This window comes from Mycteria americana, chromosome 3 (genome assembly GCF_035582795.1).
Source record: "Mycteria americana isolate JAX WOST 10 ecotype Jacksonville Zoo and Gardens chromosome 3, USCA_MyAme_1.0, whole genome shotgun sequence".
NCBI lineage: Eukaryota > Metazoa > Chordata > Aves > Ciconiiformes > Ciconiidae > Mycteria > Mycteria americana.
In genome coordinates, this window is record NC_134367.1 from 48,020,113 (window position 1) to 48,040,166 (window position 20,054).

Sequence of the window (20,054 nt, forward strand, 5' to 3'; positions counted from 1 at the left end):
AGCTTGGTGAAAGCAGGAGAAGGCAATTTATTATGAATACTCAGAAATGGTTTGTCTCTGCATTTCAAAGTCATCAATATACATTTATTTTTATCATTTTATTTAAAAATTTGAAGGTGTGAAAGCTCTGATATCCTCAAACACTGTGAAACTTTTACAGGATACAAAAATAGAATATGTAGAGATTCATTCTTGAGAATGCTTTTTTTTCTCAATTTTGATCAGATTTGCATTTAATCTCTGGATTCTAACTTTATGCTTCTATAGTTGTTTGCATTGCCAGGTGTACTTTCTTGCTGCACGTTGAGTACAAAGGTGTTCAGTGTGTATGCTGAGTAGGATCTTTCTGTAATTACTTATTAATTGCTCATGCAGAGGGACTTTTCATGTGGTGTGATAAGTCTTGAATGCTGAGCTAATATAATAGTAGCAGGCAGTTCTTTATTATGGATGTGGTTGATGGAGTTGCAGTGATCACAATCATATTGATTTTTGAGCAGGAGAACAGATGAAAGGAAATAGACTACCAAAGACCAAATAATGACCCATTATTCCTGGTAATTAGGTTTTTGCTATCTGTCCTTAAGGTATACAAAAGAGCGTGATGGTTTTTTTTTATTGTAGAAAATATTATAGCACATACCATAATTTCTAAAGTTCAGAAGAAAGGTTAAGAAAGTACTTCAGAGTAACATTCACCTGGAAATTTTACATTTGTTTTTAAGGATATATATAGAAGCCTAACATAATACATAACACATCATTCCTAATTGTATATTAAAAGCACAGTTCTTCAAGCGCTTATGCAGTCAGACAACAGTTGCTATTCCAAGCAGTACACTGAAAGTCATTTGCTTCTTGGATTAGTAGAGTTTATGACATGATGGGACATTTACAGGGTCTTATGAAATTACACTTTATGTGATCTTGTTAGCCAGAAAATAGAAAATGGGAGAAAATAAGTTTCTAAAAAATATCATTATAGAACTATTTTTGTGGCCTTTATTTTTTTTATACAGTTAACAATGTTTATTCCAGATAAATGTAGATGACCATATAGGCTTAATTATTTATATTGGGAACTTTTTCCTCTTTCTATGATTGGAAAGAAGTAAACCACCCTGAACACTTGTACAGGGTACTGACAGATAACCTGTCCAATAAATGGTTAATTTGAAAATAAGTGAGAATGAGAAGTTGATCAGAAAGTTCAGGAAATTAATCACAGCTTAACCTTACATCAGAATAGCAAACCTTGTGTAGAGTGATGGGCTTTGAAACCAGATACTCATCCAATCAAATTTAAACATTGAAGAAAACGATGCATTTCTAAATATTCTCAGACTCTTTCTACTTATTCCATTAACTGAAATTTTCCCTCATACTTAAGATTTAAGCATTTGCTCCACAAGAATGACAATGTGTCCTTGTCAGAAAACATAATTCAGAATTTTCCTATGCACTTCAGGGTGTATTCTAAATCTTTAGGATTTTATTTGCTAAAATGAAATTCAAATCCCGAATCAAAGGTCAAGCAGATGAAAGAAATACTGCTGCTGTTCTTATTTCAGAAAAACCTGTGTTAAAGCTACTTGCTAACTACATCTCCTGTGTTAATTGCTGGCAAAATTTCAAGTTGTCTGAAAATTGCACCTCCAGTAAGTTAAAATCAAGCTGCAATAAGTGGCTACCTGCCTAACTAATTTTCAGATACTTCGAGGTTCTTAGCACCATAAATATTCTATCAAATTACATGATTATCTGAGATTGTTTTATGAGATGTAAAAAGTTCTACCACTTTAAACTTTTATACCGGGAAATATGTTTTTACTCTGTCAATAAAAAAATGCATATTCTTTCCTATGTAATGCCAAGAAATGTGGCAACAGCATCACTATCCTTTGGAGTGCTTTTCCTATTCTTTTGTCCTCTTGACATTTTATCAAAATTTGTAATTGTTTCATATTCCAGTTTGCCATTTCTCTGAGAATTGGAGATCAAACTATGAGGCACTGAGGCAAAAGAGGAAAATCTTCTCCTTTCTCTTTCTGTGTTAGACAAAATTACACTTTTTCAAAAAAAATTACCTGGCCTATAAAAAAAAAGTTCTACTTTTTATAGATTTTTTTTAAAAAATGCTTGTTAGTTTTAAGGCTTTCTTCAGTAATATAAGAAATAAATAATTTGCTTTGTTTGGATGTTAAAACAAGTATTTTGATGATGGGGAAAATAATTTGCATCTGTTTTATCTCTACTTAAAATCACATACACAGCTCTGTAAACAAACATCCTGTTTAAAATTCACTAGGCAACTAAATGTTAAAAAATAATCTAAGCAGCTATGCCTTAATGTGATGATTATTCAGCTGAAATACTACCGTATTTTTTTAAAAAGAGTTTATGCTAAAAAGTCCTCTGATTTTTAAAAAAGTTAGATGGACATTGTTTATACCTTGCTGATGCTCATATCCTGTTCCCAGTTGGAATGCATTTTTGGGGGTGAAAACAAAATCTCTACTGATTGCTTAATTGTACCCCAGGGTGGAGTTGGGAATGTGTCAAGAAGTAAGAAAACACCAGCTTTAATAAGCATACAATGCAATTTAACAGTTCATAAAACAGTAAAATTTAATCCCAGGCTGAGAGATTTATTAAATCTCACTCAGCAAAATGGTTTTGTGGGATGTGTTAGCAAGTGAGAATTAAGTGAAATGATTTCAGGGGCAATAGATTTTATTACCCGAGGAGGGGAGGAACTAGTTTTGCAAGCCGTTTCTTCTTAATTTCATTCACTCATTATAATTGCCTTGAGTAGGAGAGCTTTATGTGAGTAGTAGTAGTATGTTGGGTCTCTGGAATTTGTGTGCATGCTACTACATTTGTCAGGCATCATCTAACTGAAATATCTTCTGTTGGTGGTCTTGTGCAACAGTTCTTTTAATGATTGTTAAAGATTTTTAAATCTAAGCAACTTAAGCCTCTATCTGTCTGTAAGATAAAATGACTGCTATTAATTTTTTTGTTGTTTTGGCATTTTTGCATCCGTGCTTGTTCTTCTGTGCTCTTTAGCTTTCCTTTCTTCCCTGGTTTCTCTTCCCCTCAATGGTTGTTCTCAGTCTTTGTTTTCATAGGCTACAGAAATTATGTTCTTTCAGTCTCTTTTCTAACACTTCTGCCAGTTAGAGGATTCCTAATTCTGCTTTATTCTTCCAGACAGTTGTTACACCCCTGCGAAATAGTATGCTGACTTGTATCACCTGCTTATGTCCTACTTATATAAATGCTAACATTCAACTGTCAAAAAAAATATTTTTTAAAAGTTAATTTCTTCCAATACTTTTATTCCTGTAGCCTCATATGACAAACTCCTTGAAGACACTGCTCAGAGTGCAAGTGTGCCCACAGCTATCTTACTTAATGATACACTAAATCCTGGTTACTATGAATTGCTGAAAGGACTTTTCTTCCATTATTGCTGCCCAAACTGTGTTCAAACTGTAATATGAGTTTCTGTGGGGTGCATATCCCATAGAGATATAGGATATCCAAGAGAATGTTTTAGAGAGCTTGGCTAGACTTGCCATATTTTGGATTGATAAATGCATTTTTGTTCCTTTATTGCCTTGAAATAATTCTTAATCTGAGGTAGGTTAGGATAATATAAAAGCATTTATTTGCTTTTATGCTTTCCAACACAGTTGCAAATATTTAAGAAAAGATAAGACATACCTGCTCTACTTATGTGAGGTTAACTTGGAAAGGTTTGTCTCTGTCTGTCTGCCCACCTGTTTTGCTGTATTGGTTTGCTGTAGACTTTCTTTAACACAAAGCTGCTTGGAATTTCAATGCACCTTATGTCTTGGGTCACATTCATTAGAGAGAACTGTTTCTTGATATGGAATGGCACAGGGCAATTTAGCTTTTACAGACAATCTCTTGTCTAATTCTTCCTGAATATCTTGAAGGACCTTTTCTCCTGAATCTAGTTTACAATACGAAGTGTAAACCTAATTATTGAAAGCTGTGTTTCATCAAGCTGTATATTCATAACTATATAGAATAAAAAAAGGGGGGGGTGGTATCTGTATGATACTTATTCTTTACTTTTGAGTGAGGACAGGTATGACGACAATCACTTTGGGGTTCTAAAATGAGTATGGCATAGCATGATTTACCCTTCTGTCTTTTTTTCAAGTATACTGTAAGATGTTGTATGATTTTACTGCAATGCAAAACTGTATTTAAAAAAAATTAGTTTCATCTCATAGTGCATAAAGTAGTAGTAAAGAGTAGACTTAAATCTATATTTACTTTGATATTCAAATTTTTCTGCAATATATGTATACAGAGAAAGATACTATATTCTTGTGCCTCTTACAGATATGTGTGGTCCCAAATAGTTCATATGATTGAACATACCTGTGATATGAATATTTCCTTTGGACTGTTCTTTAGGCTTCATTTGTCTTGATGTATATTTTTTAATGTGGTTAAACATAAACCCTTTTATTCTTGTTTCTGTTCAACCTAAACTTCTGACTGTTTCATCTTCGTGGTAAATTCAAACTATGCTATCTTTTGTTATGCATACGACCGCAACCTTGTGGAAGTTCCTAAACATGATCATTCTTTGCTTTATTATGTAATAACTGATTATAGAAAATTATCTCTCATATATATGTATATATAAAACATAGAAAATAATGTAAAATTTTAGGAACTGCATTTCAAACACTGACTGGAAGCAATGGAATAAATGTCTGTCCCATTAACCATAGACTGTAATTGCCACAAATAAAATAACAGTAGGTAGATCCATGGAGTTTTGTAATTACTCTTTCTGAGAAATCATTTCTGAAAATGGGAAAATATTCCAGATTATAGTGATTAAAATAACACTGTACAGGCTATGAATAGTTAGATGCTTTATCTTCTTATCCAACCATTCCTTGCTTAACATTAGACCTGAAAAAGTTAAAGAAAAATTACTTCCTTCAATATTAATCTCTTGTTCTGGACCTCCTTGGAGAATCACTTTGTGGTGCAGATTTGAAACTACCTGTAGTTTGGAGGTAGCTAATCAAGGCTATGTGGTGAATCAAGCCAGCTGGAGCAGATGATCCTAGAGGTCTTTTCCAACCTTAATGATTCTATGATTCTATAAGCTTCAAGGAGGGTAACGTTAGCACTATTGGCACCACACTATATGAGAATTTGGGGAAAAAAAATTCTTATGTTACCAGTTATTCTATTTTGTGGGTTAAAATCACATTGTCCTAACATAATTCAAGATCTGGCCCTTACAATTTTCTGACCAGGCAACAGTAGAATCTATAATAAAGAAACTACAGATTTTTATAAGTAAATCTTAGCTTATTTTTATATGTACGCTATCATAGTTTCTGTAGTTCATATCCAGTAATTTTTAAAGGCAACTTTGTCATTTTCTGTCAAACAGGCCAGCTTTTAAGGAAAGTAATAGACAGTGTTAGTAATGAGAGCTCTTCTGCACTGTGGGTGGTCACCCCTTCCTGACTTATGAGTGGTGTCAGACTTTTCTCACATCTTTTTTCTTACCTATTTTTCCTGAGTTGTTTAAAAGAAAGGAAGTGGAGTCAGCTTCTGTGATAAAATCAGTCTTCAAAGGAAAATAATAATAATTAAAAAAACCTGCACAGAGGCCTATTTCTGTTCACTGTGCTCACAATGGGAATAATCTAGAAAATAAGGCTAATATGGGAAAAAATGAAAGGCAGGTGGTGGGGAGTTTGGTAGAATCAAAAAAGGAAGTGTTTTGTTTGTTTATGTAATATGCCATTTATTCAAGGTTTTGTTATTAATAATTATGTATTGTGTGTTAAATTATCGGTATAGATAACTGAGAGAAAAATAAGTAATTATCAAAGGAGAAGTACTGCTTAGCAGGTTAGGGAAATTGATTATGGGGCATTTTTGAGGGCTTTAAAATGAATAAATATGCCATTGTAAATCCTTGTTGTGTCGTGCACCCTAAGTAGTGTTATTTCTCCACAAAAAGGTTATGCTGGGGAGGGAGGAGATTTGACTAGGCTGTCCTGTTCATTGTACCTCCAGTATCCACTACTTGCTCAGGTTGTTAGGTCAAAGAAAGAGAGATGCTGTTCTTACCTTCCCAATTGTATTATGTCATCTCTGTCCCTCATAAAGCTGACTAGAAATAGTCTGGATATATTGGGAGTTGAAAAAAAAACCCAAACCAACAACCTGACTTTGCATCCAGTGTTCTACCCAAGGCGTTACTGTTGTGTAAGAAATAAAATACAGTTTATAAGGGCCAATGGAAAATTCAGTCATTCTGGAACATGCCCTGCCTCGTGTACTTACATTCCTTTTGCCAAATAGGAACTAACGTTCATTATGTTCTAAACTCTCACAAGGACAGGTACCATAAATACAAGGTCAGTGAGAGAATCTTGTTGCAGTATGAAATGAGCATGTTAACACTTTGCTAAACCAGGGACCACAGTCAATCTGAACTAGGTTTATTTCAGAAGATATTATGGTCTGAGATGGCTGTCTGTGTAGCTAATGGAAATTCAGTAACAAATGATATTATATGATGAAATAAGTTTCAGAATGCATTAAAGACTCCACATGAATTGCTTTTAACATGTTCACACGTTTTCAAGGACTCTGTTGAAAACAAAAAAGTGGAAAGTGTTCTTTCACTTTTATGCATTTATCTGGATACTTTTGTCATGGTCACCTAGGAAATAAATGCAGATGTACTTTTGCGAGCATTTGTATTCAGTTTTATTTAATTTTTGATGCAGCTAATGAAGTCATACTTGAAAAGAATTTAAGCCTCATTTTAATTAATGCACAAAATTTTTCAGAATAGTGACCATCAGACACTAGGCAAAACCCTCTGAACAGTTTGGCCTTTTAAATGTAATTGGACTTATTTCACAAGGGCAAAATTTGACTGACTAGAGACAGGACGACAAAGACAATCTTGAAGAGAATAATGAGCTACATAATAAAAATATAAACTATCCTGCTTAATGTAGTAGTACTTATTCAGATAATATGTAGGTAAAGATAGCATAAGAACTAAAAAGTAGAAAAGTATATGCATAATTTACTAATCAATGGAAAAAGTTTGGCTTATTCAATGCAGTATTTCAAGTGAACTGTACAGTGTCCTCCCTTGAAATGTTTAGTGAGTCAATCCAGTTTAACACAGAACTGACTGGAGAATCAGAATGCTACCTTTCAAGATTTATTTTTTTTTACTTCAGTTTTGTTTTGCATGGAACATTTTGTTTGTTAAAGAACAGCTTTAAAAAAAGAAAAATTTGAGCAAAATAGTTGTCTTTGCATAAAAATGTAGAGATATTTAATTTATGATGTATTTGTAACCTGATACTAATGCAGTAGTGACTGGTAAATGCACATTCGGATCTCCACCTTGTGATAGGACAGGGCCAGTCAACTGAGTTACAGAATATTACACTGTTGCATTTTCTTTCTCATTTGCTTTGTCTTTGATGGAGAAATATATTTTGAGATCTTTTCTGAATCAAATGTTTTAAATTTTTATTAGGGAAAATCCAGTCTTGTTAGACTGTCTAGGGAGTTTCAAGTTGCGTTATAGAAGAGCTGTGTCTGAATTTAATTCTGAGAAAATTTTGAAGTTTTATTCCTTCTTTTACACACATAAAAGCTTAGCTTTCATTCCCCCCCCCCCCCCCCCCCTTCCTTCTTTCTTTCAGAGTTAAAGGGATATTAATTTGCTTTTACTGGACATGAGTCGAATGAATAAAGTCAAGTTCAAACACAAAATATAGATCACTGTAAACAAGTATGTATCACACTTGCAAGGAGGTTGTCTTTAATAATATCTTACATTTACCATAAAAGCATTTTGCAAATGGTTAATCTGTCTAATCTTCATAAAGGTAATCCTTATATTGTTAGGGGGATAATTTAGTTAGCTAACTAAACCTTTTTTTTTTTTAGTTAGCTAAATAAACCTTTTTTTAAAAAAAAAAAAAACCTCTTACTTGTCCCTCTTGTTTGACTCCTTTTCTGTGGAAAAAGTTCCCCGCAGTCACTGAAAAAAAAATGGCAGAGAGGGCAGTTATGAGATCTTGTTTGTCACAGATTTGTAAATACAAGAATCTTCTGATCTAGAGAAAATAAACTACTAAACTACTAATATTGCAAATAACTCATTCTTGTCTGGGATCCACACTGGATCAAATAGTAAGGAACAAAAAGTAAATTTATTAAGCTTCTCTTTTCCATTGATTTATTTCATATGTCACTCAATGTAGAAAATTTCTTGGTGTTTTCAAGTACTTCACAGAGCACCTTTTAAGTAGAAGACCGTATTTCTTCATGGACTTCTATTAGTAATAAATTTAATTAAGGGGAAAAACAATCACATTAGTTTAATTTAACATTTAATTGAAAACCCGAGGGTTTCTTTCCTGCTTTCAAGCTGTTTTTAATCATCTGTATTTGAGTAATTGAAAGTTCTTCCAGATCATGCCTATGTAACAGTTCCATTTTTTTAATTGTAGATTATAGAGGACTACAATTTGTTATAGTAAAAGCTGAAATATTATTTTTTCTGTTTGAGAGGTGTACTATTTCTGATATAGCTCATGAAGAAACAGAATTAGCCTAGCAATCCTTCATCTTAAATTAATGTTAAACTTGATTGCGTGATAAAAATAATGTTTTCTAAAAATAAAGCACATATTTTTGCAATTTAGAGGTAATTCTGGAGCACTGAGATATGAGCCAGAGAAGAGTGGTTTATTGGTACATGAATTCCTCATATACTTGATGGAGATAAATGGAAATGTCATACAAAAACATTGCTGTGCAAAAAAGGTGCATACATGAGCCATGATTCGATGTCATTAAATGTGAAACCTGCAATTTTTTTTAACCCTTAATAGTTAATTAGGAACAGGCATTCCAAAAACAGTTAGCACATTTGTTGAGTCAGATACCAAAGGACATCAATGAACTCGTATGTATTGTGAGTCTGAAGGTGGTTATGGAGACCATGATTCCTCTGTTCTGTTAGGCTTGCTTGGATTTTATCTATATGTCAGAGTGTGAGCCCTTTCTCTCACTTTTTTGGAAGGTCTTAAGATACAGACCTAGATCTCAGGTTGCAGCTGTAGTGCATAAACAGCCCATTTGGTTTCAGGATTTTCAGCTGATTCTTGTCTAACCTACGAGCCATGCTGAAGGTCACTAAAAATCATACCATTTGTATGTCATAAGAAGGGCAGAGAAACTTGGCAGAGAAGCAGTTTGTCAGTTCCATTATGTGGGGAAGATTTCTTCTTGGCTGACACCCAGGCTATAGTGGGTTTCTTCTGCATCAGCTTCACCCATGTAGGTTAGAAAGCAGTAAAAAACACTACCCTGCCAACCTCCTGCCCCAGCTCCAAGCCCTCAAAACTCAAACCCTCCCCACAATACTGATTTAACCAGGACAAGCAAGCGTGCGACAAAAATCACAGCATATATCTACCAGAGCTTATCACATGCCATTGACATCTTTGGGTGTGGTTGGGGACGAAGCAAAAGGCCAGCTCTTACTCTGAGGAGGCCCAGGCAGAAATAATAGACTCTTCCTCTAATAATAAAGAGGGCTCTTTTTCTACCTTCTTTATACTTACCTAGCTCCACCAGAGCCCTTTCACAGTGAGATTAGAGTACTTGCATGCAATTTGTTAGATAGTATTTAGCAAGACTCAGAAGTGATTATACAGAAACACATGTGAAAAATAGAGGCAAACACAACACCCACAGTAAGACAGGAGGTAAAGGAATGCCAGAACAGTATTGAGAAGAAATGTGTAGTATCCAACTGAGTTTGAGATAAAAATCAAACACAGATTGGTACTTTCTCTGTATTTGAGATGTATGGTGACTGAAATCACGTCTCTGATTAAGCTGTTACCTCTGACTGCTAAAAGCTGTCTTGTTACTTGACAGGGTCAACTGAAAAACAGACTTGTGGTCACAGATATCTGTCACCTGATGTCTTAATCATCTAAATCAATCTCATTCTATTTCAATTTGATGAAAAACTTCTGTAGTTCTGTAGTTGTAGTAATTTTTTTCTTTTGTAGTTGTAGAAATACAAACGGCAGTATCATGAGGAGTATTTTAGATTTTTAGATAAGTTTATCTGTATCCAAGCAAGCCATCATAAATACTAAGAAGGATTGTGAAACTAAAAAAACCCCACAACCCATGGTTCAGAAAGTGTACCAACATATATTTGTGAAATACAACATAATTCTTAAAAGGTTTATACAAGTTGACTTAAACAGTACTAATGTCATTTTTCAATAAGATTATTTTCTTGTATTATGTGTGCTTCGGTGAATGGAAACATTGTAGCAGGTTCCTATCTGAAATTCAAGAACCATTGCTTCTCCTGAAGTTTCTGCCTCTTCTTCCTTCCAGACTGCTAATCTCTGTTTAGATAAAATAAAAAATCAAAAAAATTTAGTTAGGGACATTTCCTCCCTGGTCCCCAAACAGCCTCTGCTGAAACCTGCAGTATATCCTGTACCACAAACCATAGTTCCAAAAGTGTGATTTAAGGAAGAGAAATTGGTATGGACAAAGGGCAGTGAGACATAAGCTTAGCAAGCCTAATAAAGGAGGGTGGAGAGCTAGGCCAACAGCTATTAGTTCCTACTGTTTCTCAGAGGAAAGGTAAAGTGACCAACCAAGAGGAGAGCCGAACCTGCAAATTCAAGTATATACTTTGTATCTTTTCCTGAGTTCTGCGCTGTTTATTTCTCTTGCAGTAAAAGCAATGGTCACACCCAGTGAGATGAGTGCAATATGGAATCACTAAAACAATGTATTTTTTGATATATGGTTCTATCTGTATTCAGTACAAACATTTAAATCTACATTTAACTGTAATCTTCCTATACAAAGTGGATTGCAGAATCTTGTCCTATGTGAATAAGGATCTTGTGGCATCTAAAAATCAAATAGGGCACTCAGCTTCTAGCCAGTGATTAGTTTATGTTGTATGCATTTAAAAAAAGTACATTCTGATTTAGATTTATTTCCAGTGAAGCAATATTCATCAGTCAAATATGAAGAATATTATCAGAATTTGAATTACTTCTAAAACTGCAATGGCTTTTTAAATGCTTCCACTGGAGTTGACTGTCTTGTCATCCTACAGATTTCCAGCTCAGTGGCTTATAGAATTTGACAAAAAGCCATGTTGCTCTGCATCTGGCATAATGTCTATTCGATTCTTGCTGATGAGTCTTATCAGTTCTGTGTCCAAATTTTTATCTAATTAATCAGTTAATGCTGTTTTTGAACTTCTGGTTGCTTCTTAATGGGCTCCTTTTGCTAAAGACTCACAGCAATTTCAATTTTCCTTTACTGATTCAAGGACTACAGTTTTAGAAGTAAAGCTGATTAAAAAAAAAAAAAGTTTGCATTTCTGAGCCAGATTAATGTGTTGTACTTATTGTATAGTTTATTTAAAAAACTGTTGTCTAGACTCCAACTACTGCCAAGTACTGCTTCTAGAATATTAAGCTTTGTATGACGCTTACTCAGCATGTCATTCCAACTTTTTGGTGTTTTGCTGCCTCCTTGTCAAATATCAGCTTGCCTTAAAAGCACTTTAATGCCTTGAATATAATGAACAATTTGGCAGCAAAAATATTTTCTGACTGATTTGGAGCCCCTGCATAAACTACTTGGAGTCTGAGATCATTGAAACCTATTATACTGGCTATTTTAAAATTAGGATTTATTTCTGTTTGAATTTTGAAATCTCTCCTTGGGAGAGCCATTTAAATGTAAACGTATATTTTCCCCTTTAATAGTAGCTTATGGGCTATAATGGTAGAGCATTTTTGCATTTTTATGTTTAGTTTTATTGTAAAGAGCCTTGGGATGCATTTGCATGAAAGGCACTATATAAGCTCATTTTGTATTGCATTGTATTGTATTGTGACAAGTGCAATAATCTCCAGGTTTCCTATCCATTAAAGAACTAATTTCACAGCTCACTAATTATGTGAATGAGAAGGGGTAATAAGGTCCTTTTTCTCCAAGGTATGCTGAGCAGATGGCATAGCATTCATTTCCACCAGCTGAATCTAAGGTCCTCTCTTACTTTTGGTTCCAAGGCTTGCCCCTGTTTATCAAATAGAACAGGAGAGAGATGTCAGTTTCTTGTACAGCATGACAGTGTGTACTGAGAGGCTGTCTCTGTCCTTTGCTAATACAACATTAGTTAGCACATACCAGGTCTAAACAGCCTATTTATTTAGGATGGGACATGAAAACCATTAAAATGAATGTGCATTTTAATGCAATCCTAATTTGCCTTTGATTTATAGAAGATACTGGTTAGATCTGTCCTAGGGATTTAAACTGATACCCATAAAAAGTTATTAATGAATCAGTTGAGTACCTTTGGGACTGTACCTTTGGGACTGTATCTAGTCTGTAATTTCAAAACAGAAAAACATTATTTCCTTAGCCTTTGCACTTTCCTTCTTAGGTAAGGTTTTGCTACCTTGCTAATCTTTTTTTTTCTTTTGCCTCACTCATGGAAATAACTGACGTGAATCAAACATGCATTTGATTTATGATTTGATACATTATACAGCCCCCTAATGCACTGCTTTTTTAAAGTAACATGAGTCATCAGAGATACCAGTGTTCTCCTGTGATCCTGAAAAGTTGGTACTTGGACCCTTATTTCAACATTAAAAAGAGAAAAGCTGAGACTGAAGGTCCTGACACATCTTCTGTAGGACTTGGCAATAAGGCTGCATTTTACAGTGCTACACAAGCAATCAGATAATTTTCTCCCTTTAACATAATAAGCAGAGCTAATGTTTTGTTTTCTTCTCTTACTGCTGGGCTGTCCCATGTTTTAGTTTTGTGTTCATGGTTTTGATTTTATTCTAATTTCAGACGGATGCAGCACTAATGTATGATGCAGTTCATGTGGTGTCAGTGGCTGTCCAGCAGTTCCCACAGATGACTGTCAGTTCACTACAGTGTAATCGCCACAAACCATGGCGCTTTGGGACCCGCTTTATGAGTCTTATTAAGGAGGTGAGTCACTAATAAAGTATCCTGCTTCATTAGTTCCCTTTCTTCCAACTCCCATTTTCTTTGTTCCCACTCTACTTGAATTCTGCCTTTTTTTCAGTAGAAGGGAATCTCTCAGCTTGTTATGTGTAAAGAGTTTAGCAGGCAAGACAGCATTTTTATTTAAAAGCGGGTTTTCCTGAGGTATTAGTTGAAACAAAGAAACATAAAAGGGTGAAATAACTGCATTCTAAATAAAACTTTGGTTTGTAGATAATTGGGGGGGTAGGGGCAGAGGTTGGAACATTTGTCGTATAAAAACCCAAACCTCTGAAACCCCAAACCATAGACTGACTATGAAAAATTCGGCAACTAAATATTGGCATAAGTTTAAAGGGGCCAAGAATGAAGTTTACTCCCTGGTTTTAATTTTCTCTCCCCCCCCCCCCCCCCCCCCCATATGCTGAATTAATATATGTGGCCTTGGTCTCCTAGTATGCTGTTTAGATACTGATAGATAGTGATTTAAAGTAAAGCTAGGAGATTTGAGGTGCTAAAGGTGAACACTGTAGAGTATTCAAGTCTCTTGTACTGTAAGTAACTCCTAACATAGTATTTCTCATTCTAGATATGCAAAATACTATGATAAAGAGAACTATTTGCAATGGAATATAATCCTGTTTTTAATATGGTTCCTTTTAGGATGATAATTTTGTTTTCCACCTCAATATAATTTTAGAACTAGGTAGACTTTAAGTTTTAAAAAAATGAGGATATTGCACTTTATTAAAAGTAAGGAATCAGCTCTGGAAGACTGGCCCAGTGACCTCCATTTTTGCTGTCGCATTGTGGTTTCAGGTGACTCAGCATCTTGCAAAAGTAAGCTTTCATTTGAATGAAATTTCCTGACAGAAAAATTAAATTCAGCATTAATGAAAGAGATTGAGGCTTGGGGGAGGGGAGCGCATTTAGGGAAGCAGAAGGGGAAATGCGTGCATGAATGATGGAAGAACGAAAACAGAACAGCCTTTTATTTCATTTAGTAAGAGGAATTTATGGCTAACATAGAAAGTTGTTTAAAAATTTGTCTGTGAAGACTGAAGAAAGGTTAATCAATTAGCAAAAAGTGAATACAAAATATTTTTTTAAAAAATCAGCTGCAAGGTAAATTATTTAGGTAGAATGAATAATTAATAGAATAATTAATAGAATGAATAATTAAAGTCTCATTTTGGGAGAAGTAAAATTTGTTCTTTTTGGGCAAAAAAAAAGAGGAGGTATTTATTTATAGAAATTGTTTTTTCTTTCTTCATAGGCCCACTGGGAAGGCCTCACAGGCAGGATAACTTTCAACAAAACCAATGGCTTAAGGACAGATTTTGATTTAGATGTTATCAGCCTCAAAGAAGAAGGTCTTGAAAAGGTGTGTAAGATGTTTACCTCCAAAGTGATGGGAAACAAAACAAAAAACCAACCCCTAAAACCAGTAGCATTTTCAATAACATTTCATGTGTTACATAAAACAATATACCTGTTGTCACTTGATACCTCATTTCAAAGTCTTCTGGTAAAAGCTGTTATCTTGATGTCTGACAGTTAGTGGCCTTTTAACTGTGTGCTTCTAGCCACATTCTTAGATTCTAGAGGACTAGGGAAGAGTGAGCAGCTGGACCTGGAGTCATGCATTAATATACTTTGTCTTCAATCTATATTGAGTTTAGTTTTAGTGGTGATTCCAATCCCATTGCCTATCCTCGTGTGTGAACCTGTGAGTATGTGTATTTGTATTTTCTTTACATCTTACTGATTCGGGAAAAATTACCTCAAACAGAATGAAATAAAATAGCTTCATTTTAGCAATATTCTGTGTTTTAAGAGGCAGCTTTGATTCTCTTCTTGGAATACAAAGTTTCTATCTGTAAGTGGTACTAAAAATTAAGAATAGGTAGCCTGACAGGTTTGTTTGTCTTCTGACATTTTTTCTTGTACAGAGATGGAGTGAAAGACCAAAGCATTGAGAAATGCCCTTTCTGTGTAGCCTAATATTGTCTATATTTGAACTAAAGGCCTTGGGAAGCATGTACAGATATTTGGCCTTTGTACATGACACCATGATGATCTGAAATCAGATCATGTTCCCTCTCTTCTCCAGCCATCCTGCCTTGGAGAGACAATGCAGGAAGCTGCAGCGTCTCACATTGTTGTGATCAGCAGACAAAGGTTTTGCAATTCGCGTCTGCCTTGTAGTTTGTATTTAGCTGTGGTGTTCAGTGTTCTGTAAGCGCTATGTTTTCCTTCATCTTCAGATAAAGTTTTATCAGCTATTGCCCCAATGTAATATTGTGGCCACAAATAAAGAGAAATTAAGGGAAGGCACCATGCTGCAGAGTTGCATTTCCTTTCTTCTATAAATCATTGAATGGAGAAGCTAGAATAAACAACATATTTCTCCAAAACTTTTCCCCCCAATGCTAGTTTTGGAATACTAATGTTCTCTTACTAGGAAGATTTTTAAAAAGTTCAGAAGCCATGAGCTTGCTTTGAAACACTTACATAGGTAATAACATTTTTGAAAATGTCCAGTGGCAAACCTGTGATTAAAGGACTAATCTGTACTTCAAAACATTCAGTAATGCACTATAGTAAAGAGTCTCCCTATGAAGTATTCCATGAAGGGAGCTCTGGAAACTTAAGGGGAAAAAAACCCCAACCTATATAGCAGTGATTAGATTGGAAAAGCAAATTAGCTTTGTGTATGAGTAAAATAGGTGCAATGCAACCTGTCTTCCTTACTGGAAACAGAAATGGAAGAATTGATGACATGGGAATAGCTAAATAAGTCAGTAGTGGCTGAAGAGTCACTGAAGTGATAACTGTTGAAAATGAGGAAAGGAAATCTCTGTAATCTAGGATGGCATTAAGAACATTTGATGGCATTTGAGAACCATCAAGCAACATGGGTTTTCCGGAAAATAAAATCTTTACAGTGTACGTAATTTCTTTTCAGGCAGAAATGCAAAATAATTAAAGAAATACAGGCAGTGTAATATATTTGTCTTTTAATGACATATGTGATACTACTTCACAGTGCTATTAAAAAAAGAGTTGGCTTTGTTACAAAAGTTTCTGTGTGGACTGGAAATTTTCTGAGAGAACATTTCATAGATGTGCAGTGGGCTAAAGGAATGGTATCTTCCATCTGGATCTGTGTTATGTCTGTTTTTATTTCACCATCAGTATCAATATGAAAGTAGAAACACAAAAGCATGTTAATTTAGTTCTCAGTTGACAATATATTAGGAGATATGTACTCCGCTGAAAATATAGAAATAAAAAGGTCTACAGAGATCAGAAATATGGGAAGAAAATAAAATTCAGCAGGAAATACAGTATTCTAAAACACATAATAGAGAAAAGGAGCTTGGGAAACAGTAATATTGAAAGATATGTAAGAGACAACAACAGAAATAGTTGTAAAAGGATATGCATATTTAAAAACAACTAGCATATACTTGATGTATACAGTATACAGAAGTTCACAGAAAAGGAAGATACATTTACTGCCTTCATGGCTCATTTTGGCCATGTGATAAAGGGTTGTGATAATATTAGTTTTTCACCAAAATGTGCTGACAATCTTTGGAAAGAGCAGTAAAAATTAGTTACCATGTATTAGAAAAGTTAAGGAGTTAGGAAGGTGTTAGCAAAGAATGATGAGAGATGCTACACAGATTCAAAGATACCTATAAGCAAAAGTGGAGCCGTTTCTGTAGGGTGTAGTGATACGAGATTAGGAAAAGGAAAATTAAGGTGTATGTGCACTAGATTGAATTGCTTAGTAAATAATTGGAATGTATAGGGTTACCGAGAAAGAGAAATCAATGCTGACAAATAAATGTTTTTCTTTGAAGAAAACTTGATTATTCTGAAAGAATACAAACCCTATTCTTCTTGAACCCAGGGTGAATGATTAAACTCTAGAGCAGGACACTTCCTAGTAGAGGGAGTACATTTTAGCTAGTCCTTTTATTTAAAAGAGCTATTTCAAAGGGTTTTCTTTTCCCACAAGATTGTCTTCTGTTAAAGCTATGATGAATCCCTCTCCTTTCTTTCTGTCCCCTACCTCCCTCTCTTCACATGTGCACTCCATCTCTCTGTATCACACTCTTTCCCTCCTCCTTTCTGCTACTCTCTCCTTCTCTCCCTTCCCTCTTTCCCCCCCTCTCCTTTTCCTCTGTCTCTCCATTCCTCCTTCCCTGTCTGTTTCTTTTCCATCTAATCCCTGACCACTTCATTTCTTCATCTCTTTGCTCTTTCCATCCCCTTTCTCTCTCTTTTCTTTTCTTCAGGAGCCTTTCCTCATCTTTGTCCTTATCTTGTATGTTCCCAATGTTCTTCCCAAACCACCATTGTCAAGCCTCTCTGTCTATGTAGTTAGAATTCCTGAACAGTTTTGCTTTATTTATTTATTTATTCATTCATTCATTTTGTGGGATGAGAGAATAAGGGGAGATGGGAATTATATGTGCCATATGTGTGTCATGTTTCTCTCCTGTAAATACCTATTATTTCATCGAACTTCTTCCAAATGTGGGGGAACGATTTCTTATGTGAAGGACAACAGTTCAACCCAACAATTTCAGCTGTAATCTGTAATGCTTTTATGATAAAATGAGATATCTTGAGGAGAAAAATATTTATGGAGGGGAGAGAAAAGAATTATTGTGAAGTATTTCTAGAAGACCTATTTTTCTGAGATTTTGTAAAAAAATGTCCTAGATAAATTGCCTGGTTAGTATAATGGGAAATGACATAAATCATGTATTTTAAGTGCAATGACTGCTGAAGTCAGCGACAACGGAAAAATTGCTCATTGATTTAAAAAAGTTGCCACGTGTGATCTCAGATTTTACATAAGATACCTGTTCCTGAAACACTTGAATGAGAGGTGATAATCAAGCATCAATCAATATGAAGTATGCGTTTCCAAATAAAAATTCATGTCTGACAGCTTCTTGTAAGATGAAAATTACAAAATTAATAGATGATTGGAGTGCTGCTAATGTAATGTACAACAAAATTTTCTGACAGTCTAGACACACTGGAAGTATTTAAGGTTAAGCACAGTGAAAATCCCAAACTGTGGCAATCCAGTATAATAAGCAAATTATTATTTAAATTACAATCAATCGTATTTACAATGAAGCTGTATCGTGAGGAAAATGATTTTCTACTTCAGGGAGATAACAAATACCTGAATTTAATACCACTTTTGATAGGAAAATCTGTCACTTAAGAAGAATCACATTTCTTGAATAGAGATGTTAACAACTGGCTTGAAATCTTGCTCAGGAACCTACACACAGGATGAATATAAATGACACAAAATGAGTTGTAATTCATTGTCCAGCATATCAATGTAAGATCTTGTTTTATTTAGTATCTTTATTAATGACCTGGGAAAAAACAACAAGTGGCATAAACAGAGGGTTTTGTAAAAGTTAGAGAAAAAAAGAAAGGGAGATAACAGATCTGTGGAAGCCAGAAGTATGGTATTAACATGATATTTGGCAAAGAAGGCAAGCATATTAATATATCTGAAGAAAGCAAAATAAATGAAGTAATTCCCAATTGGGAAATACATAAACAGGAAGAAATAATATTACTCATACTGGAGTATAATTAATTATTTTCTCGATGTAATCACCGCTATTACTAACTACTCTACAAAATATAATAAAGAAAAGATGGTAAAATGTAGACCCATTTGTCAATTCTTCGGGGAGTTAATATGGCTCTGATTTTGGCTGCATAGTTAGACAGTTGGTACCACTGCAGAAGGGCAATGATCCTTCCTAATACAATGCTTGTGGCGCTTCACTGTGAGTAGTATGTACAGTTTTGGTTAACTCAGAGCCAAAAAAATGTTACTTTTCTTAGGAGAGTTTTGAAGGAAAGTAGCAACAAAGAGTACTTGCTTATTCATAAAGATAAATTTCTTTTTCTCAAACATGCTGAAGTAAGAAAGCTACTTTAATCTATTCAGTTTTGGGGATAACATCTCATGAGACTGCTGCTCAATAAACTACTCTAGAGTATATGTAAACTCAAAAATTTTAAGTTTCAGGAGTGTACAATGCTTCTTTTTTGGGGGGGTGGTGAATTATTGTACTGGTTTTGGCTGGGATAGAGTTAAATATCTTCATAGTGGCTTGTATGGGGCTACGTTTTGGATTTGTACTGAAAATAGCGTTGATAACACACTGATGTTTCAGTTATTGCTGAGCAATGCTTACACAGCGTCAAGGCCTTTTCTGCTCCTCGGACTGCCCTGCCAGTGAGTAGGCTGGGGGTGCACAAGAAGTTGGGAGGGGACACAGCTGGGACAGCTGACCCCACCCAACCAAAGGGATATCCTAGACCATATGGCGTTGTGCTCAGCAATAAAACTGCGGGCTGGAGGTTGGTGGGAGCTGCTGTTGCTCAGGGACTGGCTGGGCATCGGTTGGTTGGTGGTGAGTAATTGTTTTCTTTTGCATCACTTTTTTTTCTTGAGTTTTATTTTCCTCTCTCTTTGTTGTTTTTTTCCCCTTACAATATTTAATTTTTTAAATTTAATCATTAAACTGTCTTTATCTCAACCCACGAATTTTCTCACTTTTACCGTTGCAATTCTTGCCCCCATCCCAGTCGAGGGGGGGGAGTGAGTGAGTGGCTGTGTGATGCTTAATTGCTGGCTGGGGTTAAACCACAACAATTATATTGGATTGGTCTTGGTAAGGGTAGTACCTTTGAAGAAAGTCGGGGTATTACTAAGAAGAGACTACAAATTTGATTTTTTTTTTTTAAATAAATAACTTGCTGAATTGTGATTGGCATGACTAGAAGCAGATCTTTTACTGTATGATAAATTGCATTTTTATTGTAAAGAGGAAACATGCACTTTA

General features: G+C 34.9%; 1 protein-coding gene across 1 annotated transcript in view; it reads left to right on the top strand.

The window, feature by feature from the left end:
* Window positions 1-20,054, top strand: part of GRIK2 (glutamate ionotropic receptor kainate type subunit 2) — a 445,724-nt gene that overhangs the window by 222,501 nt on the left and 203,169 nt on the right. The window contains exons 8-9 of the mRNA XM_075498454.1: window positions 12,988-13,131; window positions 14,423-14,530. Of these exons, the coding sequence (XP_075354569.1) occupies window positions 12,988-13,131; window positions 14,423-14,530 (252 nt within the window). The remainder of the gene's footprint in view (window positions 1-12,987; window positions 13,132-14,422; window positions 14,531-20,054) is intronic.